At 38.8% G+C, this 27,583-nt stretch overlaps 1 protein-coding gene, 1 long non-coding RNA gene and 1 pseudogene across 8 annotated transcripts in view; 1 reads left to right on the top strand and 2 right to left on the bottom strand.

Moving 5' to 3' along the window:
- Positions 1 to 20,348, top strand: part of LOC117979162 (uncharacterized) — an 82,051-nt gene extending 61,703 nt beyond the window's left edge. Inside the window, exons 3-4 of the long non-coding RNA XR_004669847.3 lie at positions 16,755 to 16,927; positions 18,354 to 20,348. This is a non-coding gene — a long non-coding RNA (uncharacterized LOC117979162). The remainder of the gene's footprint in view (positions 1 to 16,754; positions 16,928 to 18,353) is intronic.
- Positions 1 to 27,583, bottom strand: part of LOC117979163 (uncharacterized) — a 125,645-nt gene that overhangs the window by 2,747 nt on the left and 95,315 nt on the right. For 5 of the 7 annotated variants that reach the window (XR_008624450.1, XR_008624451.1, XR_010109270.1 and 2 more), the window contains 2 exons: positions 23,332 to 23,459; positions 19,693 to 19,823 (listed from right to left, as the gene is read on the bottom strand). Coding sequence is in view for 2 of the 7 variants with exons in the window: in XM_055108348.2 (XP_054964323.1) it covers positions 19,693 to 19,786 (94 nt within the window). In the remaining 5 variants the exon portion in view is untranslated. Of the gene's footprint in view, positions 1 to 114; positions 208 to 1,961; positions 2,683 to 19,692; positions 19,824 to 23,331; positions 23,460 to 27,583 lie in introns of those variants that run through there. The other 2 variants (XM_055108347.1, XR_008624449.1) reach the window with 2 other exon arrangements.
- Positions 22,571 to 23,054, bottom strand: LOC100974873 (probable ribosome biogenesis protein RLP24; annotated as a pseudogene).

Here is a 27,583-nt window from a genome sequence, read left to right as displayed (position 1 = left end):
CTTGAATGATCTTGGATTTTATGGAGTAGACAGCGGTAGAACCATTGAGGGAGTTTTAAGAAGACAGTACTTAGTCATTTGGGTTGTAGAAAGATAGCTGGGTGTGGCTCATACCTGTAATCTGAGCACTTTGGGAGGCCAAGGCAGGCAGATCACTTGAGCTCAGGAGTTCAAGACCAGCCTGGGCAATATGGAAAAACCTTGTCACTGCAAAAAATAAGAAAAAAAACTTCAGCTGGGTGTGGTGGTGCATGCCTGTAGTCCCAGCTACTCGGTGGGCTGAGGTGGGAGGATGGCTTGAGCCCAGGAAGTCGAGGCTGCAGTGACCTGAGATTGCACCACTGCACTCCAGCCTGGGTGACAAAGTGAGACCCTGTCTCAAAAAAAAAGGATAACTCAAGGCAACAGGTTAATGGCCATAGAAAAACAGAGGTAAGAAATTCAGTTAGGTCACAATTATAGTAGATAACAAGATCTGGAAAGCAGTAGCAGTGGGAATAAGGAAGAGGACTGGATTTGAGACCTTTTAGAGGTAGATTAGATAAGGACTCAGTGACTGTTTGGAGACAAAGGGTGAAAAAAGAAGCAGTATATACTGACTTTGCATTTGGATGCTTGGGAAGATGGTGATGTCACTAACAGCTGGTGAATATAGTTCAGTTTTAGATAAAAGTGAGTTTAAAGCGCCTGGGTAATGAGAAAAGTTGAGAAAGAAACTGAAAGTTTGAGTCTGCAGCTAAGGATTGGAGGTTGTAGTAGGCTGAATAATGGCCCCCAAACATACCCAGATTCTAATCCCTGGGACCTGTGGATGTTACCTTACATGGCAAAAGAAACTTTACACATGTGATTAAGTTAGGGAATGTTTTTTTTTTTTTTTTGAGATGGGAGTGCAGTGGTGCAAACACAGCTCAATGCAGCTTCAACTTCCTGAGCTCAAGCAATCCTCCTGCCTCAGCCTCCTGAGTAGCTTGGACTACAGGCGTGCACCACCACGCCTGGCTAATTTTTTATTTTTTGTAGAGACAGGGTCTCATTATGTTGTCCAGGCTGGTCTCAAACTCCTGAGCTCAAGCAATTCTCCCACCTAGGCCTCCCAAGGTGCTGGCATTACAGGGATGAGCTACCACACCCAGCCAAGTAAGGCATCTTGAGATAGGGAGATGATCCTGGAGATCCAGGTAGACCCTAAATATAGTCTCAAGTGTCCTCATAAAAGAGAGACAGAGGGAGATTTGACTACAGAAGAGGGAGTAATAGATGTAACAATGGAAGCAAGAGGAAGGAATGATGTGAGAAGGAATCACAATCCAAGGAAAGCAATAATCTCCCAGAAGCTGGAAGAGGCAGAGAAGGGATTCTCTTCTAGAGCCTCCAGGAGAAACCAGCCCTGCTGATACATTGACTTTAGCCTGTTGGAACTGACTTCAGACTTCTGGCCTTTAGAACTATAAGATAGTACATGGTATTTTTTAACCACCAGATTTGTGATAAAGTTGTTTCAACAGCTATAGAAAACACACAGAGGTATAGGTCAAGGACTAATTGGTAAGGAGCACCAAAGTAGTGGGAATGAGTAAAACTGTCTAGAGGGAGAGGGCCTGTAGAATGAGAAGAGGGGAGGACCAAGGAAGAAACCCTTGAAATTGACTTTTAAGACTCAGGCAGCAGCAGAGGGACTTCCATGTCTGGCAGTATGACAGACTACATACCTTGAATGATAGCTCACTGAAAACAACTACAAATAATTAACAAAGTATTTTTTAATCTTTTGAAGTGCATGTTTATGCTGGCAGAAGTAAGGAATACTCAGAGGTCAAGTATTATATGCAAGTGGAAACCCAGGAGAGATTTCCACAGGAGAGGTTTCCATAGGAGAGGTTTCCACAGGAGAAGTTTCCACTTGGAGACGTTTCTTGGGTTTCCACTTGCATCTAATACTTGACCTCTGAGTATTCCTTACTCCTGAGTATAAGCAGAAACCTGGAGAGGTTTTTGCCTTGAGAGTATCTGCCAAATTCACATGAGTGAATAAGTGAATACAGTGGTCAACGTGTACACAGAGTGAGTCTAATTGTAGTCCCTTCCACTTCTGCTTAGAGCTGGGTCCACAAAAGATTACACTGTTTGTGTAAGGATGGGTTACAAATTAACTTACTGCCTTTCCCCAAGCCCCAGAGTATTGTAAGGAAAATTGCCTGCCTTGAGACTTGACTCTAAATGGAGGGAGAAAAAAACATCTCCCCTGAGAACTCATAACATAGCCAGCACTCACACAGTCTTGCAGCTCTGACTGCACTGTTCTTTAGAGTCCAAAAAATTCAAGTCAAGAATTAAGTTCACAGTAAACCTTATTTTGTAGTTTCCAGGCAACTGACAGAAACAAATGCAAATCTATTCTAGAAGTACCCATCTTCAACACAGGCCTCGATGGCTTCTCATCAATAAATTCTAAAAAAAATACAAGCTCATGGTCAAAATCACAAAATGCAAAAGGAAATAATTGCTCTAGTCAGTTTTGTGTTGCTATAACAGAATACCTGAAACTGGGTGATTTAGAAAGAAAAGAAGTTTATTTGGCTGACAATTCTGGTGGCTGGAAAGTCCAGGTTTGAACATCTATATCTGGCAAGGGCCTCAGGCTGTTTCCACTATGGCAGACAGCAGAAGGGGAGGGGATACCTGCAAAGAGATCCCATGGCAAGAGAAGAAGCCAGACATTAACAACCTGGTCTCTCCGAAATAATTCATTCTCACAAAAGCAAAAATTCACCCCAGCAGGAGGGCATTAATCTATGAATGAAGAATCCACCCCCATAATCTATTAATGAGGACCCAAACACCTCCCACTAGGCTCCCACTCCCAACACTACCACATTGGGAATGAAATTTCAACATGAGTTTTGGCAGGGACAAACCAAACCATAGCAATAATGTAGCATGAGCAAAGGCCAGCATAAACATGAATAACAGAATCAGACTGCAAAGCTTTAGCTATTGAAATTACTAAACACAGAACATAAAATAAGCCTATTAAATATATTAAAAGAAATAGAAAAAAATGAAAATATGCATAAAACATGACCAGAAGATTTGAAGAAGACCTGAAAGAACTACTAGAAGTTTAACAGGTAATATTTCAAATTAAAAATACAATAGACAGGTTTAACAGCAGAATAATCACAACTGGAGAATAGATTCAGATGGATAGATCCAAGAAAATTTCCAGAATGTAGCCCTAAGAGACAGAAAATATGAATGAAAGGTTATAAAACATGAAGACAGTCTTGTGAAAAATATAACAATTATCTAATTGGAGTTCCAGACAGACAGGAGAGAAGGAGAGGGGCAAAGGTAATAACTGAAGAGGTAATGGCTGAGGATTTTTTAGAAATGACAAACCACAGTTTTTAAAAGCCCAACAATCCCAATAAGGATAAATAAAAGGACATTCACACTTAGACATCATGTAGTTGAACTACAGAATACCATAAACAAAGAAAAAAAATTGAAAAGCAGCCAGAGAAAGATAAGACAGATTGGCGTACTTTCAACAGGGCAATTAGACTTCTTAACAATTATAGAAGCCAGAAAAAGTTGAACATTTTCAATGTGTTGAAAGAAAATTACTGTCAACCAGAATTTGAATATTATCTTTCAAAAACAATGACAAAGTCAGACACCTTCAAAGAAACAAAAACAGAGTTTGCCATCAATAGACCCTCACTAAAGGAGATTCTAAAGGCTGCTATTTAGGCAGGAAGAAAGGGAACAAGGAAGGTCAGAGATGAGTAAAAGAATGAGGAGCAAGGAGAGTGCTGAATATGTGCTTAATTGTTAATAAATATTGGCTACAAAGATCAATAATTTTTTTAAAAAATATCTTTTTAAAAAATAATATCTTAAGGGGCTGAAAAAACAAGATAGAAATGAAATACACAGCTGTCAATAGCATGTAACTGGGAGGGGAGGATCAGAATTAAAGTGTTTATTCTGTGGTAGGATGGTAAAGATATTAAGTTTCCAAGTTAAAATTTCTAGCATAACTACCAAGAATATATAACTTTTTAACTATAAAGGGAAAAAGTGGAAAGAGAAGAATAATACAAAGTAGATGAGAATAGAGGAAAAAACAAAATATTGAAGGTTCAAGATACATAAAAAGCACAATATAAGATGGTGAAAATAAATCCAAATGTATCAATAAGTAAAATAGATTACTCAATTTATAAGCAAAGACTGGTGGTATATATTGTGTTTTAAAGAATGCAGGTATATTCTCTTAAGTCACATTTAAAACATAAGGATTCAAAAATGTTAAGAATAAGAGCGTGAAAAAAATTGTATCATGCAGACACTAACCAAGAGGATGTTAGTGTTGCTATATTAGTATCAGACAAAATAACCCTTAAGGCAAAAACCTTCACGAAAGATAAAGAGAACATTTCATAAAGAGTTTCATAAATAAAAAAGGTTCAGGCCGGGCGTGGTGGCTCATGCCTGTAATCCCTGCACTTTGGGAAGCCAAGGCGGGTGGATCACCTGAGGCCAGGAGTTGGAGATCAGCCTGGCCAACGTGGTGAAACCCTGTATCTACTAAAAATGCAAAAGATAGCCAGGCGTGGTGGTGTGCCACTGTAATCCCAGCTACTCGAGAGGCTGAGGTGGGAGAATTGCTTGAACCCAGGAGGTGGAAGGTTCAGTGAGCAGAGATTCCGCCCCTGCACTCCAGCCTGGGTGACAGAGCGAGACCTTGTCTCAAAAAATAATAAAAGTAATAAGAAAAAAAAATAAAAAAATAAAAAAGGTTCGGTCTTCCAAGAAGATGTAAGAATTCTAAGCTGTTAAATACCTAGATAAAGTTGACCAAATCAGTAAGGAGAAAGATTAGAACAACATAATTAACAAGCCGGTGCTAATTAAGTACAGTACATAGAACACTGCACCTAACAGCTGCACAATATAGATTCTTTTCAACCAACATGGAGTATTTTTGAAAACTGATCACATTGCTAGGTTAGAATACAAATCTCAACAATTTCAAATTGGAATCATACAGACCACAGTTTCTGAACCTAATGCAATTAAATTAGAAATCAATAACAAAGGGATAACTAGGAAAGCCCATATTTGAGAAATTAAGATATCCTCTTCTAAATAACATGTGGGCAAAAGAAGAAATTATGATGGAAATTAGAAAATACAATGTGTGAACACAAAGACCCTATAATAAAAATATATTTAATGTAGATAAAGTAAGATCTAGTGAGAAATTACAGCCTTACATGCTTTTATTAGAAGAGATGAAAGACTAACAGTAAGTTAAGAAGTTAGAAAAATAATAATGAAATAAAAATAAGTAAGAGAGTAGAAATAATAAAGATAGTAGAAATTAATAATATGGAAAATAAAAATACAACAGAAAGGATTCACAAGGCCAAAAATTATTTCTTTGGAAAGCCTTTTATAGGTAAATATTAGACCAAAAGAGAGGTTATAATTACAGTTGATGGACACATTAAATGGTTAATTAGGAGGATAATGTACGGCAGGGCTATAAGTTGGAGAACTTAGGAAAATGGATAAGTTCATAGAAAAAATAGAATTTACTAAAACTTCCTCAAGAGGAAATAGAAAATAATATTCCAAAACATAGTCAAGAAAATGAATTGGTTTAAAATTGACCTACAAAGTAAATACCAAAACCAGGTAGTTTTTTGTTTTCTTTTAAAATTTTTTTAATTATAGAAATTTTAATCATGCACAAAAGTAGAGAAAATTGTAAAATGAACTATGTACCCACCATTCAGCTTCAATGATTGTCAGCACTTGCCTTTCCTTTTTATTCAATCTCCACCCTCATTTTAAAAAAATTGTTTGCTTTGAAATAATTTTAATCTTACAGAAAAGTTCAATAAATAGTACCAAGCATTCACATATATCATTCATCCAGTTTCCCCTGTTGTTAACACTTTACATACCTATAGTACAATTAATCATACAGATTTTGATTCTCTCCTAATTGATCCATGGATTTAATGAAGAAGCAAGCACATATACAATTTTACTTATATGAAGTTAACAAAAAAAGTCTTATTTTATTTTATTTTTTTAATGAGACAAGGTCTCACTATGTTGCCCAGGCTGGTCTCAAACTCCTGAGTTCAGGTGATTCTCCCGCCTCAACCTCCCAATAGCTGGAATTATAGGCATGCCCCACGATGCCCAGCAATGTTGTTTTTTTAAAAAAGAACACAAATATATGTGGTAAAAAAATAAAAATAAGGAACATTTTTATTTCCTTTTATTTGTCTCAGAGAGAAATCCATTTATCTCTGAGTGTGAAGGGCTAGGGCTGGGATCAGGAAGGGGCTTACAGAGAACTTAGAAGTGTTTATTTTCCTAAACTAGATAGTTCTTGCTATATCTCTCTTGTGCTGGACATTCTGGGCCTCTGCCCTGGGCCCCAGGCTTTGGAGTGCCTTCCTTGGAATGTTCTAAGTCTCTCTCTGGTGCATGAGATCAGCTGGGGAGTGCAGATCAGTCCTGCACCTGAGCCCAAACCTGATCTCACCTGGGTCCCAGTCCTCAGAAGCGCTTTTCTCAAAAGTTGGTGAGTACTCCAGTGACTAGGACCGTTGTGGACTGGGCGTGCTATCTGGGCAATGTACCCAATACTCAGAATGGGACTCATGGTCCTGGACCTCCATTTCTCCCCAGGGCACATTTCTCCTTTGGGGCATTCTCCGACTCTCTACCAACCCACCTCTTCACCACCATGAGGTCAACCAGATGCCCAGAGGAGCTTTGAGACTCTCCCCTATGAGATGGTTCCTGGGTTCTGGAGGGTGGCCTGGTGAGTAGATCACTCCCACTGGCCAGTGAGATATTTCTTTTGCAGGATTGCTGAGCCACCAGAAAGGTGAAGACACGCTGATTTGGAGTGATTCTCATTCGTGCTGGACTAAAGACAAAGTTAGGCCTTTGGAGTACCCATGTTCACGGGTGTTCCCACTGCAGTGTCACTTCCAGCAAACAGCACCCGAGGGCAGCAGGGATGGCAGTGAGCATCCTGTACCCTATGCACATCCCACCCCTCACTGGCACCCAGGATGGTCCGCAGGCTCTAGGCCACATGTCAGACCATCCCTGTGGGTGGCCTTGCCTGACTCCTTGAGGGATTTAGATGCTGTTGCTCCTCAATGCCAATGGGCCTTTCCTATAAATAACATCATGGTCTCTCAGGTCTATCTTAAGCCTTTCGGGACAAGGATCTGACCTTTTTGTGCAAATGGGACCGATTTTCGGTCTCTGCCCTGGCCCCCGACTTATCATCCCTGCTGGTGGTGGGGTTTGGAAGGTAGAGGTGTGGTCAAGATAGAAAGAGATCACATTGTAGGAATGCAGGAATCACAGAAAATGAGAGATTAAATTGGAAGATATTTTCTAAGTTTTCACCATACATTTCCTATCAGTAAATTTAACATGATTGGAAAACAAATTACAGTTCACATTTTCCTGTATGTGAACTGTAGCCCAGAACAATCTTTGAGTGTTTGGCAGGCCTGCAGCATAATGCATGAGACAGAGTCATGAGTAATGATATCATCGGTATTAAATAAATTATAATCAGGGAATTTCAGAGGTAAGAAGATCTACATTGTTTAAATACAAGCAGGTTTAAAGAGCCGTGACATTGTGAGAATTAAGAGCAGTGCAACTTTTTTTCTGATGTGAAAGATATGAAATTAACCAGGAACAGTTCTTTCAATAAGGAACTTGAAGAGATGGTTCCTGAATCTGAGTAAGAAGAGATGGTGCCTGGACTCTACGAAGAATCTTCATCTGTGCCGATTGAACAATAAACAAAGAATGTCTTTTCTATTAGTTACTTTAAATCTTCATGCATAAATCACCATTCCTCACATTGGCCCATAAATTTTGTAGGGCAATTTTAACATCAAATTGTTCATGTAGACAGGGACCTCACAAAAAAATATTTACTTGTGGCCCCACACACCCTAGGGGCAGCAGTGGATACTTGGATGTTTTTGCATTCTTCATTCATTATCTGTATCTTAGAAATGTTGTTTTATATCTACTCAATATTTAATAAAAACTTCTTTCTAAAATAAGAGACACAAGTAGAGGAAGTGGAGCTAGCAAAGAAGGCACAGAATGAGTAGTTAGAGAGATCAGAAGGGAACTGTGGTACCTAGAGGAATATAATAAATGTTTCTAAATTAATAATGGATTCATGAACCAGGAGAAAGTTGAGAGAAGTTTTGGGCAAGAGATGTGGCCATATTTGTAACTCAGTTTGTCAAAGCATGTCATATTGGTTATCCACAATATGAAATCTGAACTCATTTAGAAAATCCTGCCCCCTTGGACCCAAAGCATCTAACACCATCTATAATACCAATCCAAGGTGTTATATTCCAAACTATAATGTTCTATAATCTGTTTTAAAAGTGAATTTCTGTGTAAAATAAAGGGCTTATTAAATGTAGGGTAATGAAGAAGTCTAGGGGGACCCTGTTCCATAACATCTCCATCATTTAGGAACTATATACATTTGCATTTACCTTAATGGCTTTTCTTTTGAAATTTTTGTCCTAATTTAAGTGACATCATAAAAACAAAAAAATGATGTCTATATAATATTGCTTCCTTTACTTAGCTATTTCACTTTTGTGGTTGACTGTTAAATTGTCTGCTTATGGAAATACTTAATGAATAATTCTGATTATTCTCTCTCTTCAGTAGATTACTAACCCTACTCATCTTTTCTTAAAATGCAAAGAATGCTTAAATGAATTATTTCCTTCATTTACTCCTTGTTATTAGTTCAGGATTTGTTTTTAAGCTTTGCCAAGGGTTGTTTCCACTACAAAATCCTGGTCTCTCCTATATGAGGGGACCCTCAATACCACTATAATCTTTTTGCATGCTCAATAATCTCCTCCTTCATTATCTTCAGTGGCTGTTTCAAACTTGAAGCTCTCTTCCCCATTAAGTCATTCCTTTCTCCCCTTTACTCACAGTAAATCAGTTTTCCTCCCCCTCTTCCCACTACTAATATTACTATTACACAAACACACACACACACACACACCCCTTCCTGATAAATCCCCACTCTTTACCATCAAATTGTCTTCTCCCTTGCTTTCTTCCCATTTCACTGTAATTAGTGTTCTTCATTCTATTCATGATTAAATACTCCAGTGTATGTTGATCAAACCCCTTCTATTCAGAAACCTCATGCTCTCAACCATTCTCTCCCTCTTCCTCTCTCTCTCATGTACACATATGCACACACATACCTCTACAACTTCCTCCTCTCTAACTTTTTCCTACCAGTATACAATCAAGTTAAATCTTACTTAATACTAAACAAATGAACAAACAGCTTTTCCTTAACTCAGTGTCCCTCTTAAAATTAGGCTATCCCTCCTGTTGTGAACTGCATGTCCCAGCAGGCAGCATTCACAGAATCAACACAGTGAATAAAATCCCCTAGGATTGACCATTACACACCTGAGCATCCACATGCAGTGGGCCTCCTCAAATTACCCATTTGTCTCCTTCCCGTTATAGTTACTGGGGAAAAAACTTATGCTTGTCTCTTTTTTCTTACTCATTCCTTAGCTGACTACAGTTGGTGTCTACACCACTAGCTTGATGTAATATCTGGGGCTAAGGTCAATAGTTCCTTATTGCCAAGTCTGAATATTTGTCTGCCTTTATCTTACCCAACTGTTATTTGAAGTTATAGACCAAACGGTTCTCAAAACTCCTCTTTTAACTTCCTTCTTCTTCTGAGGTTCCTTCCTCCTACCTCACTGGATAATTCTCTACAGATTCCTTTAAGGACTTTGGTCCTCCAGGCCCTCCTTAGATGTGGTGTTCTCTGAAGTTGCGTCATAGACTCTCTATCCTCTTGACTTTTTCCAGGTTGTTTAGATGACGTTGCTGAAATACTTGGCATTAGCTATATTGGGATCAAATTTTGAGACAGAGGGTTTTGGGAGTGGGGATGGACAGGAAGGTTGTAAAGTCAAGGGGGCAAAGTATAATATAATCTACCCTTGGAAATCCTTTGAATAGCCCATGGACACAGAATAGCACTTTCTCCTAATAAGTCTGCACAGTTTTCCTCCAGTGTTAGAAGAAAGTATTGAACTTCAGCTAAGCACCAGGTTACATGACTTGACTTAGGTTTAGAACCATGGAATTTTAAGGGGAAAAACAAGCACAGTATCAGCATCATTATTATTATGATGATAATTTTTAGAGACAGAGTCTCATTATGTTGCCCAGGCTGGAGTGCAGTGGCTATTCACAGGAGTAATCATAGCGCCCTGCAGCCTTGAACTCCTGGGCTCAAGCAGTCCTCCCACCTCAACCTCTTGTGTAGCTGGGACTGCAGAACCACTGAGCTTGGCTTGGCACAGCATCTTTAAGCACGAGACCAACACCCAGCATAGGGAGATGTTCAGCCCAGGGAATCTGAAACCTGCCTCTCTTCTCATGTTCATTTGGGGACAGACACTGAGAGGAATGGTGGGAAAAAATCATCACATCATTTTAACTATTGATTTTCTTTCTCCCTATATTATTTCTTTGTTTTGACAAAAACAAAGATGTGTACTTGGATTTGCATAAGCTAAATGTACACGTGCCCTATACTACCTGTATGTAAATAACTCTCCTGTGTCTCCAGTCTGGTCTCCCTTCTGAGACCAGGCCCACATGTTGGAAATCCCTTTTCTAGGCTGATCATCCCTTCATATCAACACTCTGTAGACTAATCTCATCATTTCCCCCTACCTTTATCCCCAGAACTACTCCCCTTCTCCAGTCCGGCCTGGAAGAATGATACCTTTGTTCAATCACCCAAGCCAAATACCTGAGAATCATTCCTGGATCTCCTTTCTGTGAGCATCCACATTCCATCAATAGCTAAATCATATTCATTCTACTCTCTTCAAATTGCTCAAATTCATCTCCTTCTCTACCTCTCCATCCCACTTCTATTGCCTTCACACTCTTGCCATCTGCCATCTCTCCCTAAAATTATTACAGTGACTTTTAACTGGTCTTCCTGCTTCTGTCTTCTTTTTTTTTCTTTTTTTCAGACAGAGTCTCAATCTGTCACCCAGGCTGCAGTGCAGCAATGGCGCCATCTCGGCTCATGGCAACGTCTGCCTCCTGGGTTCAAGTGATTCTCCTGCCTCAGTCTCCCAAGTAGCTGGGATTACAGGTGCACACCATAACTCCTGGCTAGTTTTTGTATTTTTAGTGGAGACAGGGTTTCACCATGTTGACCAGGCTGGTCTTGAATTCCTGACCTCAAGTGATCCATCCAACTCGACCTTCCAAAGTGCTGGGATTACAGGTGTGAGCCACTGCCCCTGGCCTGTCTTATTCTTGCTGCATTCCACAGTTAAGAATACGTGTACAACACTTAGAAATAAGGCCAAGACAGTACAGTAGGTAGGTCCTTTCAATGTGGTGCTGAAGCATTATTAAATAGATCTACTCAATAACAATTTAAAATTGTTAATGTATCTCCATTGAAGTTATTACTGTTGTTATTATTGGAATTTATAAATTAAGGGCTCACACTAGGCAGTTAGTTACATGTTAACTTGTAGATTTTTGCATGGTAGAGATGCAAAGTTTTTTTCGGATAGAAGAGGTAATCCCAATGTTTTATTTATTTTGTTTATTTTATTTTTATTTCAATAGTTTTGCAAGAACAGGTGGTGTTTCGTTGTATGGAAAAGTTCTTTAATGGTGATTTCTGAGATTTTGGTGCACCCATCACCTGAGCAGTGTACACGGTACTACTCACTGTGTAGTCTTCCCAATGTTTTACTGCTCTAACACTAGCCACCAGATCTGTCACTAACTTAAAAAAAATTAAAAGCTGACATTGGGTCCTCTCTTGATGGTGTATATAAACACCCATTCCTTAAGTCTCTTAGCACCAGCTTAACCAAATTACTAGTTTCTGCACTATTTAATGAATTCAATAAAATCTTTGACAATTCTCCATTTTTAAAAAGTTTTATTCTTAATTGATGAATAATAATTGTGTATTTTTATGGGATACAATGTGATGTTTTGATACATGTTTGTACTATGGAATGACCAAATCAGGCTAATGAACGTATCCATCACTGCAAATGCTTTTCATTTCTTTGTGATGAGAAACGACAAAATCCACTCTTTTAGCTATTTTGAAAGATATGATACATTGTTATTAACTATAGTCATCATGCTATGCAGTAGGTCACCAGAATCCATTCCTCCTCTCTAACTGAGACTTTATACCCTTTGGCCAAAGGCTTCACTTTTCTCCTCTGCCCTTATCTCCACCATTCTACTCTCTACTTCTTTGGAATTCACCTTTTTAAGATTTTGCACGTAAGTGAGATCATGCAGTACTTTTTTTTTTTTTCTGTGCTTGGCTTATTTCCCTTAGCATAATGTCCTCTAGGTTCATCCATGTTGTCACAAATGACAGAATTTCCTGCTTTTTAAAGGCTGAATAGTATTCCATTGTGTATGTATACTTTTTTTTTTTTTATCCATTCATCTGTTGTATTTTCTTTTAAAGATGTTCTGGGACTTTCATGTTCTTCACATGTTCTACATAAAATATTGACAATAGATAAACAATAAAGGAAAAGACTTTTAAGCAAAAATCTTCCAGAACTCACAGTACTACTCTGGCCACCACAAAGAAAACAGTCAAGTAAACAAAGGATACTGGAGTTTAACAGTGATTTTTAGATTAATGGTACACTTAAAAAACAAAGAACAAGTCAACCAATCAATTTTCTCTTCGCTATTGAAAGGAAAATAAAAGTGAATCATGGAACTAGATCTTTTGTGTGAAGCAGCTTAAAAAGGGGGGTGGGGGATGCAGAAGAGGAGAACAACTGTTGCTAATGTAGTGCTGTAATGTGCAAGGTCAAGGATTCTAACACATTTCTGAAAGTCTCTAGATATATTACTGAGTATTATTAGAAAATAAATGCATAGGCCGGGTGCAGTGGCTCACGCCTGTAATCCCAGCACTTTGGGAGGCTGAGGCAGGCGGATCATGAGGTCAGGGGATTGAGACCATCCTGGCTCACACAGTGAAACCCCATCTCTACTAAAAATACAAAAAATCAGCTGGGTGTGGTGGTGTGCACCTGTAATCCCAGCTACTCGGGAGGCTGAGGCAGGAGAATCACTTGAACCTGGGAGGTAGAGGTTGCAGTGAGCTGAGATTGCACCACTGCACTCCAGCCTGGCAACAGAGCGGGACTCTGTCTCAAAAAAAAAAGAAAGAAAAAAATGCATAGAAACATAAACTATATGGCATTGAAACATACCCTGCTATATAAACATACAGTATGTCACTTTTATCTCTTTATGCATATAACTGTATAAAGAAATATCAACAGTTTGACCTTTTGCCTGAAACTCTTAAATACTCACGAAATGGTCAATTTGATCTTAATTATTAGCTGAAGAACCCAGGAGACTCCACTGCTATCTAGATTCTAGAATCTAGATTCACACCTAGAGGGCCCCACCCATTAACTAAGCTGTGTGTTCCTGTGCCTCCAGACACAATTAACTGTAACTTGCATAATTAAGTCAATAGGCAAGTTTGAATACTGAGACCTAGCTAGAAAAAGTAGCAGCAAAGACAAACTAAGCTGGAATTCGTTAGACAAGCAACAGGAAGATGTGAAAATTCTTCCAGTTCAAGTTGGAATTAAGGTGGCTGTTAATTTCCACCGACTTTCCCAAACTAGTGATATTTTGCTGTTCTCTGAAAAAAGAATCTATCATAAGCACATTCATTCGAGAAAAATAGCATGTTTAAGTTTTCATACCTATTCCCAAGTTACTTTTAATTTTGTACATTGTTCAAGGGCAGAATATATATTGGTTAGGATGTATTCATTGCTGGTTCATCTCCAAAATACTTTTTATGAGGGCTGCCAGCTTCTGAACATCTTCACTCTTGATGGTACTGTACAGAGAGGAGATCTGTGCTCTTCCAAGGAGAGCATATTGAGTTCAAGAGCTTTTTCAAGAAATCTTTTTTTTATAAAGCACCATCTCCTTTGACATTGCCAGTATGGAATGGACTATTCATCTTTCTCATAATGGAATATTATGAGGCTCTACTGGATGTTCATAGAATCCTTAAGAATTATTAAAAATATCATAAATTATTATTTTAGATTTGATGGAGCTAAGCTTCTCCATCACTGCTGCAGTGCCATCATTCTTAATCTACACCAGGAACAAGCCCATGACATAGTTGCTGAAATACTGTCGCATGTTGTACAAGAAGTTGTTTCCAACATGCACTTTGTATTCCAGGATGGAGGGCCATTATCTGAGGGTGACCCCAGCAGTCATTGCAGATGATCACTACTGTCATCCCAAAACAACCAACATGCTTCTGGGCACCAGCAAAAATCACACCAAACCTGGAAGCATCCACTGCCTTCGATAGAAAGTTTGAGGATATGTGGCAAACCAGTAGTGCTTCCTGAGATCAGATATAAAGTCAGACGCCACTCTGTGCCAGTCATTTGTGCAACATTACACATAGAAGCTGTAAGGGTGAGGTTCCAGGTGTTGAATCTGGAATTTTCATATAACTCCCAAGTTTAGGGTAGCTGATATTCACGATCTCAAACTTCTTGGATGCTTCTGCAGCTTTAGCTGACCAAGCTCCTGTCACCACATAGTTGGCACACCTTCCTGCTTTCAGGCACTTTGGGTTTAAGGGGACAGCACTGAACTGGCCAGACCCACCTTCTTGCACAAAAATGACCTTGTACAGTAGTTGTTTGGAATGGCTAACAATTCCCATACCAGATTCTCTGTGGTATTAATAATTTTAGTGAAATCGGATGGCCTGTTGTTCATTTCAAGAACACTAATGCCAATTCCTTTGTGGTCTAATAATTATTGTTCTATCTCTAACAACACTGAGCTCAGCACCTTGGTGGGCCCAGGGCCGAAGTTGACCACCTGCCTTCATGGTGTGATGGAGGGTAGGGAATCAGCTGGGGGGGGGGACCTATCGTGTGGGCAGCATGCATCCCCCCACCTGCAGTGGCAGGAGCCTGTTGACCAGTGTCCATTCTCTATTAATATGTGACTCATGTTTTTAAACTCTTTGGAAATTATACTTTGACATCATACTGCTACTAATGAATTGTTTCTAACATGCTTATCTGATCATATTATTTCTCTGCTTAAATTCCTTAATGGCTGCGGGTAGCCTTAATAACTGATGCTCATACTCCTTAGTTTGACACTTACATGTCCTTCATGCCTACTTTTCTAGCCAAATCTCTTCCTATCCCCACACAAACACTATATTCCAACCACACGGCACTATTAAATAAGCAATGTGTTTTTCTTTTTGTACCTGCTGCCTTCTTCATCTAGACCTCCTCCTCCCATTCCCACTGCCCTTTTCCTCCTTTCCCTCCTTTCTATCTTATTTATCCTTCAAGATTCAGCCCAGGTGTCATCTCCTCTGGAAGCCTCCCCAGATCACCCTTGCTGGATTAAGGTGTTTCTTTCCTCTGCTCTCCTTGTACTTACACACATCCTGCTTTCTCCAATTCTTCATTTACTTGCCTGTTTCCGAGACTAAAAGCTAGAGTATAAGCTCTTGAGCTAGGAACTGAATTGACCATCTCTGAAGTACTTATATCCTGAATTTACTGTTACAAAAATGAACTATTTGCCTCATCTGTCTCTGTAAATAATCAATTTATATAGTAAAATTATGTTAAGTGTATTGACTGCCAGCGATGTACTAAACATAAGCAGAGGTACATGTAGCCTCTTCCCAATGGCCCTAGCTCCTAAATTTAACCATTATTAGTTAGGCTGTTTTCCTTGATGCATTCTTAATGTTATAGTCAATGAAAAAAAATAAAATTTCAATCATGCTGTTGTCTAATAGAGGTTGTTCCATCCTTCCCCATCAGATAGTCATTAATATTCTCAGAATTTTAACCATACTTAAAACTTGGCCTACAGTCAAACAGTATTTATGAACATAAAAGTATTCCCATTTTCCCCAAGAAATATAAAGAAAATTATCACTTGCTGGATTTAAGCTAAGTCATCCCCTGGTAGATTAAGTGTTCATGGCCCTCTGATAATAGCATGTGCCACAGCCTCACCCAGTGTATTGTGTGGGCCCTTGACTGTACTTTCCTATCAACTACTTCCAACTGTGGGTCATCCACTCAACAGACATTTCATTGTGTGATTTCCTATTGACAAATGTCTTTCTTGTGCTTTTTGTAATGCTGTTCTGTTTGGAGCAAGTTTGTTCCCTTTGGCAGAAAACACTATTCATGAGAAAAATTTTCTCATGAAAAAAATCCTAGACTTTGGTGCTGAGTATCAGCAGCATAAGGAAAAGCACAACTGTGTGAGGATTAGAACTTTATATGTGTAATTGACTTCAGGCTCCAACCAAAGACAGCATCAGGATAAATCCTCTTATGCTTTTACTTGCTCTGAACCACCTCTCAGATGTCCAGGTTCATGGTAAAATGTGTTTCATCTATGCCTGAAGTATCTTGAGGCTCTAAATCTTTGCAAGAGTATTTTATTCCCTCATCCATGTTAGAAAAACCTCACCAGGAAGGCAAACATAGTTACCTGATGGTCTCATGTTAGACTTTTTGTTTATTTAGGTAAGCACCTCTTCCTACTAGTGGACTCATCTCAGAAGATTTCAAAAACAAAAGTCTCAAGTGACGCGGATATTTCCACCTGGTTGTAGTGGGATAGGCTGGATTGATGATTTTTCACACTAAGCTCTGAGTGTTCCAATGAGTTCCTTGGAAGTCTCTCAGGATCAACAGGGGTGAGTGGAAGGGGCTCCCCACTCCAGTTTCAATATGAGATACTCTATTTTTATCCATTTTATATAAGTTGATCTCTAATCTGAATTTCATTTGAAAAAAGTGTTCCACTGCTTAAAGGTAAGTTTAAAAAGAGAACAGAACTAGAATACTTTTTTAAAAATTCAGTAGTTAGCTTACATTGCATACAAATAAAGTAGGCATGGGATATTGATATTGCTGTTAATTCAAAGCAGTAACACATTTAAAAATTCATTTATTCTACAAACATCTATTGAGTTATGATTGCTGCTAAATATGTTCAGTTTGAGATTCTACCCAGTATGATGGGATAGTGTTTTTCACAAGGTACATGGCTCTTTGCAGATGTCCAACACTCTATAAACTACATAGCTGGAAGGGAACCCGGGAATTATCCAGTCTACCATCTTCCTTTTTAGTCAAAGAAACTAGAGTAGAAAGAAATTAAGTAAGTTGAACAATGATACTTCAGGCACCAAGTGGGCAGCTGAAGTAAATCCACATGCAGCCTGCCCTGTGTGTATAAAAATAATGCATCTTGGGGATGACAGAGGAAACTAAAATATGTTCTGTCTTATTTTATATTACAAGACTAACTCTGTTCATGTCAAGTTGCTAAACCATTAATACATAAAATTAAGAAAAAAAGGTACTTTTGTATGTTTGAGAAACATTGTGAGAACCAGTCTCTAAATATGAATTCTTGTCTTCCCTGTTTCACTGCACTATGTGCAAAAATTTGTTTCCAAAGAGATCAAGGAGGCATACACACTGATTTATCCTATGGTTGTTATGAAATTCTGCCTAACCTCAATCTTGCTCCAAGGTCCTTTCCACTGCAGCAGTCAAGCTCATCTACTATCCCAGTCCCACTAGTGCCAATACCTTGACCTTCCCATGAGATGTTAGGAATCTTTGTGGCTGCTGGGATAGGACTGGCAATGGAACAGGGAAAGACTGAGCCAGGCAAGACCATTAAATCCAGCTGTCCCTGGGCCAGGTTCGTGTAAGAAGAGAAATGGCTTTCTGTGGACAGATGCAAAGCTGAGCTGCCAAGAAGTTTGATGGGATGGTAGAGGAGGTAGTTCTGTAAATATTGGAAATCCCAAGCCTGTGGAAGGTGATGGCACATAAGGAAAGACCTCACACTTTGGAGCCGATGGACTTGGCTTTAGAATCCCAGCTACACCTCTTACTGGCAATGAGACTTTGCAAATTTATTTTAATTTCTCTAAGCCCCCAGTTTCCATCTCTGTAAAATATGGTTGTAAAAATGCCATGAAATAATGTATGTAAGGAAATTCATTAGCACAGTGCCTAATAAATTTTAGTTTCTCTTTTCTTTGCCTTAAATTCCTTAGTTTTCTCCCATCTCAGGCTCTCTCTCTCTACGTCTCTATGAAACAGCTCTGCTAAAGAAAGATGCAAACTTTTGATAATCTACCCTTGAAGAAAAGCTCCTTGGAATTTGGACCTACAGTTTGAAAATTTGGCATGCTACACCAACACTACAGTGACAAGGGAAAAAATTGTTTGTGACAGAGAAAAATTACCTGCAATTTACAATACCCAGCTGCCTCCAAAGGAGGTTCTTTGCTGAACAGAGTGATGGGTATGAGGATGCAGGGTTAAGAGAGTTCACCAAATTGTTCTGCATTAGAAAAATCCTGTTTATTCATTTATTGTAGGAGGTAGGCAGGGGTGAGTCAGGGTGAATGGAAAATGAATGAGATCCAGAAGAACCAGGGAAAATGTGGAGCCTATGTGTGGCAAGATTGAAGGGTGGGAAAGTGGCTAAGGGGAACTTTCTGAGGAGACCCCAGATGTTAAACAGGAATTTTTATTAAAATTTGCTATGTGGTGCTCCATATAATCCTTTCATGCCTTTCTCCATAAAACCTACAATAATGTCTATATTTCTTATCACTATTTTGAAGGAAAATGAGTTTGTTCTTGGTGAGAAGTACAAGAACAAATTGAAGCGTTAAGTCCCACTTCAAGGTGTTTGTGACCCCAGGACAGGGCTGCCTACGAGGCCCAGGAACATCTGGGTCCCATTACTTAAAAATCAGCAACCTCTCCTCTGGCTGAAGATATGCATTATTTTTAAAAAGCAGAAAGAAAGAACAAACACCTAGAAACCATTGTCTTGGGGCCTAGGACAATACGGCTCAGCTCTGAAGGATAAAGGTAGAGTTTTACCAGCCAAAGGTACACAAAGTCCAAAAGACTGGCCTTAACTCAGTGATGTAGTTTGGATATTTGTCCCTGCCCAACTCTCATGTTGAATTCTAATTCCCAGTGCTGGAGGTGGGGCCTGGTGGGAGGTATTTGGGTCATGGGGGTGGATTCCTCATGGCTTGGTTCTGTCTTCATGATAGTGAATGGGTTCGCAAGATATCTGGTCATTTAAAAGTGTGCGGCACTCCCCTACTCTTTCTTTTGCTCTTGCTCTGGCCATGTGACATGGCTGCTCCCCCTTCACCTTCCACCATGATTGTAAGCTTCCTGTGGCCTCTCTAGAAGTCGAGTCGATGCCAGCACCATGCTTCCTGTACAGCCTGTAGAACTGTGAGCAATTAAACCTCTTTTCTTTATAAATTGTCCACTCTCAGATATTTCTTTATAGCAACGCAAGAATGGCCTAACACACTCAGAACTTCTCTATGTACCTCACAAAATGGTTATAAGGCCCTCAACTCTTAAACTTTCTGTTGTAAACATTGTTGATATTGAGAATATTTACCTGATGCTGCAAAATTTGTGTGAAAAGTCAAAGAATAAAAGTGTTTAATAAATCCCAAGCCTGAGACTTTCATTTGACTGAGAACTCTTTCCATGGCCGGAGAATCAACAGCAGCAGCTTTCTGAGCTCATCTGTGAAGTAATGGGATAATGGATTAGATTTTCAGAGCTTCCAGCAGAGCTTGTGGTCACATTTAGCTCCATTGCTCTACTTCCCTCGTGATTCTCTTTGCTTTTTCACAGTGGAACAGGGCCTATTAGCAAGCAAGAAGTAGCTTTTAAGAAAAAGGTCACATTAAAAAAAAAAGAAAAGAAAAAGGTCACAGAAAAACACATACCTTGAAAAACTGATAGGAGTAGAAATTGGATATGGAGAAAGATGACAGAGTCCAAGAGAGCATCCAGGAAGCTTTTAAGGTTTGAGAGTGTTACATAGTACACTACTTTGAAATAATAGCTATTCAAATGAATAAAGCTAAGGGAATTTGTTGTGGAAGCTTAACTGCTTCAAGTCATTGGTGAAACATCCAGAACAGCAACCATTTTAACTGGAAAATTGGTTTCTACAAAATGATCAACAGGTACAAATGAATGGATGATGCTCTATTGCAAGGACAACATGAAGATAGCCCTGAACATGCTACAGTGAGCTGCCACATAAACCAGCTCTGAGAATTGAGTATCATAATGTAGAGGAAAAAGTGTAAGATTTAGAATTAGATGGCCTAGATGAAAACCCAAGCTCTAATACTTGCTACTTGCCAAATACTTCTGAACCTCAATATCATCTTCTATAAAGAGAGGTGTTGTACCTCACGTGGTTGTTAAAAGTTCCAGTGAAGAAAAATGCAGATGAAAGCACTTTTCCATTTTTTTCTCATGATGAAAGTAATATATGTTCAATGCAAGCAACTTACAAAGCAGAAAAATGCTAAGAAAAATGCCAAAGAAGAACCCATAATCTTACCAATCAAGGAGAACAGATAGTATTTCAATGTCTTCTCAATTATTTTATATGTATGGGTGTGTGCACACACACACACACATACACACACAAATACACTTCTTTTTAAACAAAAATAGCATCTTGAATGTGCATACTATTTTTGTAGCCTGCATTTCTACTTAGCAATAATATACTGCAAAATATTTCCCATGCCAATATTCTTCTACCAAGTGTTTAGGAAAACACTTAAAACTGTAAATGGCCATTCAAATATCAGTAGTTATTATGAAAATATTAATGAATGAATATTCTCATTTTTCCCTCAATACACACCAAACCTGAAGCACCCAAAAAGTCCCCCTGCATCATTTTATTGGCAGTTTTCTAAATAAGCTATAAGGTGAACAGAATCCTTTTCTTCTATCTTTTTTTGTTTCTTTCATGATCTTTTCTTTTTGATAACTAGGAAGAAAAAAGCTACAAAATGAGATTGCATGCCAGCATATTTTACTTTAAATGCCTTTGATTTATTATCTTCAAATTTGCTTTTCCAACGATGCATGGATTCTGTTGAGATGTGCTACGTGTGCACCCTCATGCTTTCCATTAACATAAGTTACAAATAATTACCCTGAAGTCTGGACCCACTGCCCTTTTGTTTTCCATATCCAAGGTCTTTTGCTCTCATGAAGAATATATACACTTTTTCTATTTACACAAGTAGAAAGTAAATTGCAGCTCTGATTTGGGAGTGGCACAAAAATGATGAGTGGGCAAGTTAATTTGGTATGAGGATGTTTTGCCCATCTCAACTGACCTGGATTGAGATTTGGAGATGTGGGAACTCATTCCGACTCTCATTATTCATGCATCTTGAGCAAACCACTCACCTTTCCTCAACCTTGGTTTCTTCATCTGTAAAATGTCAGGAATAGAGTAGATAATCTCTGAACTTCTAAGATTTTAAGGCCACATTTGGAAAGTCAGGTGTGCATTCTGATGGAACACAGGAGATACAGTGGACAGATATGCCCCAGAAGAGCTCTAACCAGCTGCTTAAACAGTGAAAACTGTGCCACTTTTTTAAAAAACCTTTTAAATGGCTTTATGTGCAAATAGTGAACAGATGTTGTACCCATAAATTCTACTTTCCAAAAACAGGAGCTTTTTAAAAGAAAACCACATAATAACTTTTAAAAGGTGCTGGGATTCCTCCACTTCTAGATCATTGCTAGGCTAGAAAAATAAAGTTTGTTCTATCAGGAATCACAAGTTAGAACTGAGTATTCTCCAAAGTGGAAATTCTAGAGTGTAGTGTCACTCCAGGCAAAGATTATTCAGTTCTCATCCCCAACATCCACAGCTACCTATCAGAAGGGTTAAACCAGGTCAAAACAGTCCAGCATAATTAGGCTTCATCCAACAATGTCATTATGCTCTTCTAAGATACAAATAAACCAAAACAGGAAATACTAAAATTAAAATAATATTTGACACTGTCATACAAATTGTTATTTCCTTGTTGTATCCCCCACTTCTATAACATTAATAAAGGGAATATTTTACTGCAAAGAATATTTTATTTTATACATCACTGGCCATGAATTTTTGCCATTAGTTATTATACAAATGCTGCCTAGTGCCATTATCCAAATGGCATAACCATTTTATGTCCACAATTCACTTCTATAGTTATAAGTAGAATTTTCATGATTTACATAAGTACATCTATCAGTGAAGATTTAACACTGAGATGCAATCTAATGTCCGTAATATGTGACGTTTCGTAGATGGCAATGTAGGAAAGATATATTTTAATCACTTTTCATTTAAGTGACCTTATGTAAAAAGTAAAGTAATAATTTACTAGTTCCATGTCTCCAGAGGGCATTTTCAAATGTACATAAAAGAAATGGTTACAGAGATTTTTTTTTTAAGAAGCATCTTCCATGTCCACATCCTCTTGTAACTGCTGTACCATTTTCTCTTACAACTGCTTTCCTTTGCCTGCAAGAGGGGCTAGGATAAGATGGATGTTTTGCTTGACTTCTTTGAAGTTTCTGTAGCGCTTTATTTTTCTTCAATCTGTTCACTACAAATTTAGCTTGGCGTTTCTGTTTGATCTCTTCAACACTCTTTATTGCCTCAATAGTTTTATTCCATAGCTCTCACTGGTATTTGATAGGTTCATTTCTACGTTTTTCAAATTCAAATGAATTATCCACTGTAAGCTCTTTATCAGCTGCTTTCCAGAATGCTTTGGTCCACCCAACTTTGCGAGGATTGCGCTTCTTTTTAAAGTTTTTATGATATTTAGAGTTACAAAATCTGAACACCTTGCAATTGTTCTGGACAAACATCATGCTGTGGCCAGCGTAGATGGACCCCGAACAGAAATAACACTTCTCGATACACATGTTGAACCCACCAAACAAACGCCAAGCTTGAGAGCCCTGTGCCACTTATTAAATGTACCCCTATTGGAGCTTCCCAAGTGCTCTCACTTCCTAATCCCTCCCCCTTCAACTTCCCTGGCTTTCCCCCTGTATCCCCCATTTGTCTAAACTCCAGCGACTTTTCCAGCTGTCATCCATACTGGTTGGTCAGTGCCCAACTATTTAACGGTTTTAAAATATTTTGAATATCACCCCGGATATAAGAAACTCTTTTGCGTCTCCACTGCACAATACATACCTGCTCACCATAGAAGCTAAATCCTTGTGACTGAATCCTCTGGGGCTCACAAAGTTGGAGACTATGTTTAAAACTGGCCATTTTTATGGAGGTTGCAGTGAACCAAGATTGCGCAACTGCACTCCAGCCTGGGTGACAAAAGCAAAACTCCATCTCAAAAAAAAAAAATAAATAAATTGGCCATTTTTACATGTAATAGGTGAAAGTAAAATGAAAACCTTAACTGGACTGTATGAGTTTTATCAACAAGTGTAAATCAGATATATTTATTTTTCTATGTGTACAGGTGTTTTATTGTTTTAAAAAATAAAGGGAATTTTTGAAAAAACTTTAGTTCTAGACTTTAAAATAACAGAACATACAAATGTGTTCTCTTTTTAAAGCATCTTTATGGAGGTATAAGTCACATACCATAAAATTCATCCATTTAAAACATGCAATTCAATGATATTCAAAGAATTTTACAACTATCATTGCAATCTAATTTTAGAATATTTTTATCCACTCCAAAACCTTAGCAGCCACTCCCTATTCCCTTCTGCCCTCAGCCTCTGGAAACCTCTAATCTACTTTCTGTCTCTATGGATTTGCCTACTCTGTGTATTTCATACAAATGGTGTCATAGAATATGTCAATTTTGTGATTGGTTTCTTTCACTTACCATATTGTATCAAGGTTATGAGTGCATTTTTGACATCTGAATCAAGTTGAAACCAGAAGCAATCCTGGGCAAAATTTGAAGGACACAGTAGTAACATTTGGTTTTGGTATCCTCTGACCTCTTCTTCTAGATCCAGCTCTACCTTACCCCCCAGGCCTTTCCTCCCCACGCAGTTTCCCAATTTTGGTATTATCTCCTTCCCTACAAACGAATCTCTTGTGAAATACCTGGACCTATGGAGATCTGTTTTATCTTAAAACTCCCTGAAAGTAAGGAAACATGAGCAGTAAGGACTCAATGTACTACTCTGCCCAATGGTAATTGCCTTTAGAGGATAATTCCTTAATAGCAATAATAGTTTTCATTTTGGAACCCTAACTAATGGCTGGGTTCTGCACTAAACACTTTGTAATACCTCATTCTTGGTAACTAGGAATTAGGTAATAGGTCATTCTTGCTAACCAGGCAGGAGTGTACTAGTATTTTCATTTTACAGGGAAGACGGTATGGATTCAGAGAAGTTACCCACCCAAAGCAACCCATCTATTAAATGGCAGAAGCAGGATGTCCATCTGGTGTATTTGATTTCATGGTTCATGCTCTTCATTGCTTCATTCACATAGCCCAAGACACGGGTTTTTCACATTTTAGTATCTCTGAAATTGGGATGTTTCTTATAATTGATGATGTCTTATTATACTAGGCCTTGGTTTTTCTTTCTTAGTGGCATATAAAACAGTGATGCATCTTACAGAGGTTTATATCTTTGATTTTGATAAAAGCTGGTACCAAACAATATTGACTTTCTAAAGGAATTAGCCTTTAATAATGGAGTTTTAGGCATTAGTGACAGAGGTAAAGAGAGAAGGAGTTGGGTTTTGAGGGGAAGCTCCTTCCTCAATGTAGCAATGTCTCACATATACAGATGCCTATCTGCTTCTTCTGTGGATAAAAGTGACCCGGTAAGTGCTAACCTCATGATGCCTTAATCACAAACACTGCTCCTTTGAAATATCTAAGTTTTTACATTTCGGTATAGACAGGTGATGGTCTTGCAACATCAGTTTACCATTGGAGTTATTCAAACAAATTGATTTTAATTGAATTTAATTTTGAAAACATCATGACATTCTTAAATGAGAGGGAGAGAAAAGGACTATCATTCACTTGCAATTATTTTTCTCATCCTTATTTTCTCTGTTTCTAATAGCACATATAGATGATAAAGTTCCAACTCTAAAAAAGTTGAGGAATCACTGACCTACAGCAAAGTGACATTAAAATAGATTCATATTTGCAATGCCTCATATGTTTCTCCTCATGTATTTTCTTCTCACACTTTCTGCCCACATTTTTGAGAAAACGATTATAAATAAATACAAATTTTTGTGCCCAAATAGTTCCCCTCCTCACATTTTGCTTTCTGCTTTCTAGCGGAGGCATTTGAAGTGTCCTCGCAAGAGCAGAAAGTGAAGTAGAAGGAGGCAGGAGGAAGCAGGTATGTAAGTATTCACTTGTAGTTTGGTCAGGTTGCACTCACTTGTGAAGGAAAGAACAGGTGAGTACAACCTGACCAAGCTATAAATCACAGGACTGTTGGTTTTCCTGTTCTATATGGACATTCATCCACCTGAGCTGGAGTCAGGGCTTTCTTTTTCTGGAGCGATTCCAAATAGAAACTGAAAAGGAGGCCAGGCATGGTGGCTCATGCCTATAATCCCAGCTATTTGGGAGGCGAAGGCAGGTGGATCACCTGAGGTCAGGAGTTCCAGACAAGCCTGGCAATATGGTGAAACCCTGTCTCTACTAAAAATACAAAAATGAGCTGGGCATGGTGGCATGTGCCTGTAGTCCCAGCTACTGAGGCAGGAGAATCGCTTGGACTTGGGAGGCGGAGGTTGCAGTGAGCCAAGATAGCGCCACTGCACTCCAGCCTGTATGACAGAGAGAGACTCCATCTCAAAAGAAGAAAAAGAAACTTAAAAAGAGAGACAGAGAGAAAAAGAGGGGCAGGGGGGAAGGGAGATTGAGGAGAAGAGGAGAAGGAGGAAAAGGAGAGGGAATGAGAGAGAAAAGAACTATGATTCACTTGCAATTATTTTTCTCATTCTTATTTTCTCTGTCTCTAAAAACATATGTAGTTCATTCAACAGGCATATTTTCAGTGCTAAGGGTCAGGCATTATGCTGAAATCAGGTAACTCAAAGGAGACAGGGCGGATCCAGTTCTGCTCTCTTGGCACTTTCAGTTTAGTGGAGACGACAGACACCAGAAAAATGATTGTACAAATATATCATTACAAAATGTGACAAGTTCTATGAAGATAAGAACATAAGCATGAGCATAAATAATAAGGGGACCCAAAATAGCCTGGGAAGGCCTGCCTTCTCTGAGAAAGTGATATGTTGGGCTGAAAGTGAAGGATGCGAAGATACAGTCCTCTCTCCATGGGGAGAGAGGAATCGAGGAAGACCTTGGAGTGGGAGAGGTGGGTCCTGTTCAAGGAACCAGAGCCCAGAAGGGTCTTGGGAGGGCAAGGATGTTCTGAGAGGAGCTGGAGAACTGGGTCAGACCTGCAGGGCCTTGCAGGCCACATGAATGATTCCTCCCTCTATCTTGTGAGCATTGGAAAGCCACTGAAGGGTTCTAAATGGAGATGGGGAGGGGGCTGGGGGTAACATGATCACACAGTACTTCTAACAGCTCCCTGTGGTTGCTGTCTGAGAGCAGATTGAAGGATTGTTCATGAAGGTAAGGATGAGACGTGGATTCTTGCCCCACTTGCCCAGACACGGGATGACTGAGGCAATGGATTGATGTTCTCTAGTTCTTGGTTTCCTAATGAGGTTAATTGTGTCTGTTATAGCCAGCTTACATGATTGCTGTGAGATTCAGATAAAATGGTGGATAGGTGTTTTGAAGAAGCTCAAAGTGAGACACAAATACAAAAATTAATTTAGAATGGCAAAGCCCCACATAGCGAAGCTTCTGTGGTAATAATTACAACAAAACAGCTACCACTTATTAAACACATATTTTGCAGTTAGTCCTCACAGTAACAATATGAGAAAGGTATTACTGGGCCTAATTTAGAGCTGAGCAAACAGACTTAGTAAGTTAAACAATTTTCCCAAGGTCGCAGCTGCCTAGCATTAGAACTAGGATTCAAACCCAGCTGCGGCTGACTCTTAAACCACATCTCAAATCACTCTTCTTACATCTTCAATGTTTTTCTCTTAATTGATCACATTTATTGTGAGAACTACAGAAAGAATAAGTGCTTAAAATGGTAACTCATTTTGCCCTCACATCCTGTTTATGAATATTCCTTAGCTGGACAACTGGAACGATAGCAGATAAGAGCTGAATGTCAACAAGTAAGCAAGTCAAGCTCTTCCCTAGACTTGAGAGAGACTGGATAATACTTTAGGAGTGAAACAGCTGGTTATGATTATTCTGTGTTATTTACGTGGCACCAAGTAAGTTTGATTAAATAAAAAATTTGTTTCATTTGAATGTTTTGGCAAAAATGCTGTCATCCAGACAAGCAGAATAGGACAGATACCCACACACATACACACATACACACAC

This window comes from Pan paniscus, chromosome 12, assembly GCF_029289425.2.
Source record: "Pan paniscus chromosome 12, NHGRI_mPanPan1-v2.0_pri, whole genome shotgun sequence".
Classification (NCBI taxonomy): domain Eukaryota; kingdom Metazoa; phylum Chordata; class Mammalia; order Primates; family Hominidae; genus Pan; species Pan paniscus.
Note: the sequence above shows the minus strand (reverse complement) of the source record. Positions and strands in the feature narration are given on the sequence as shown.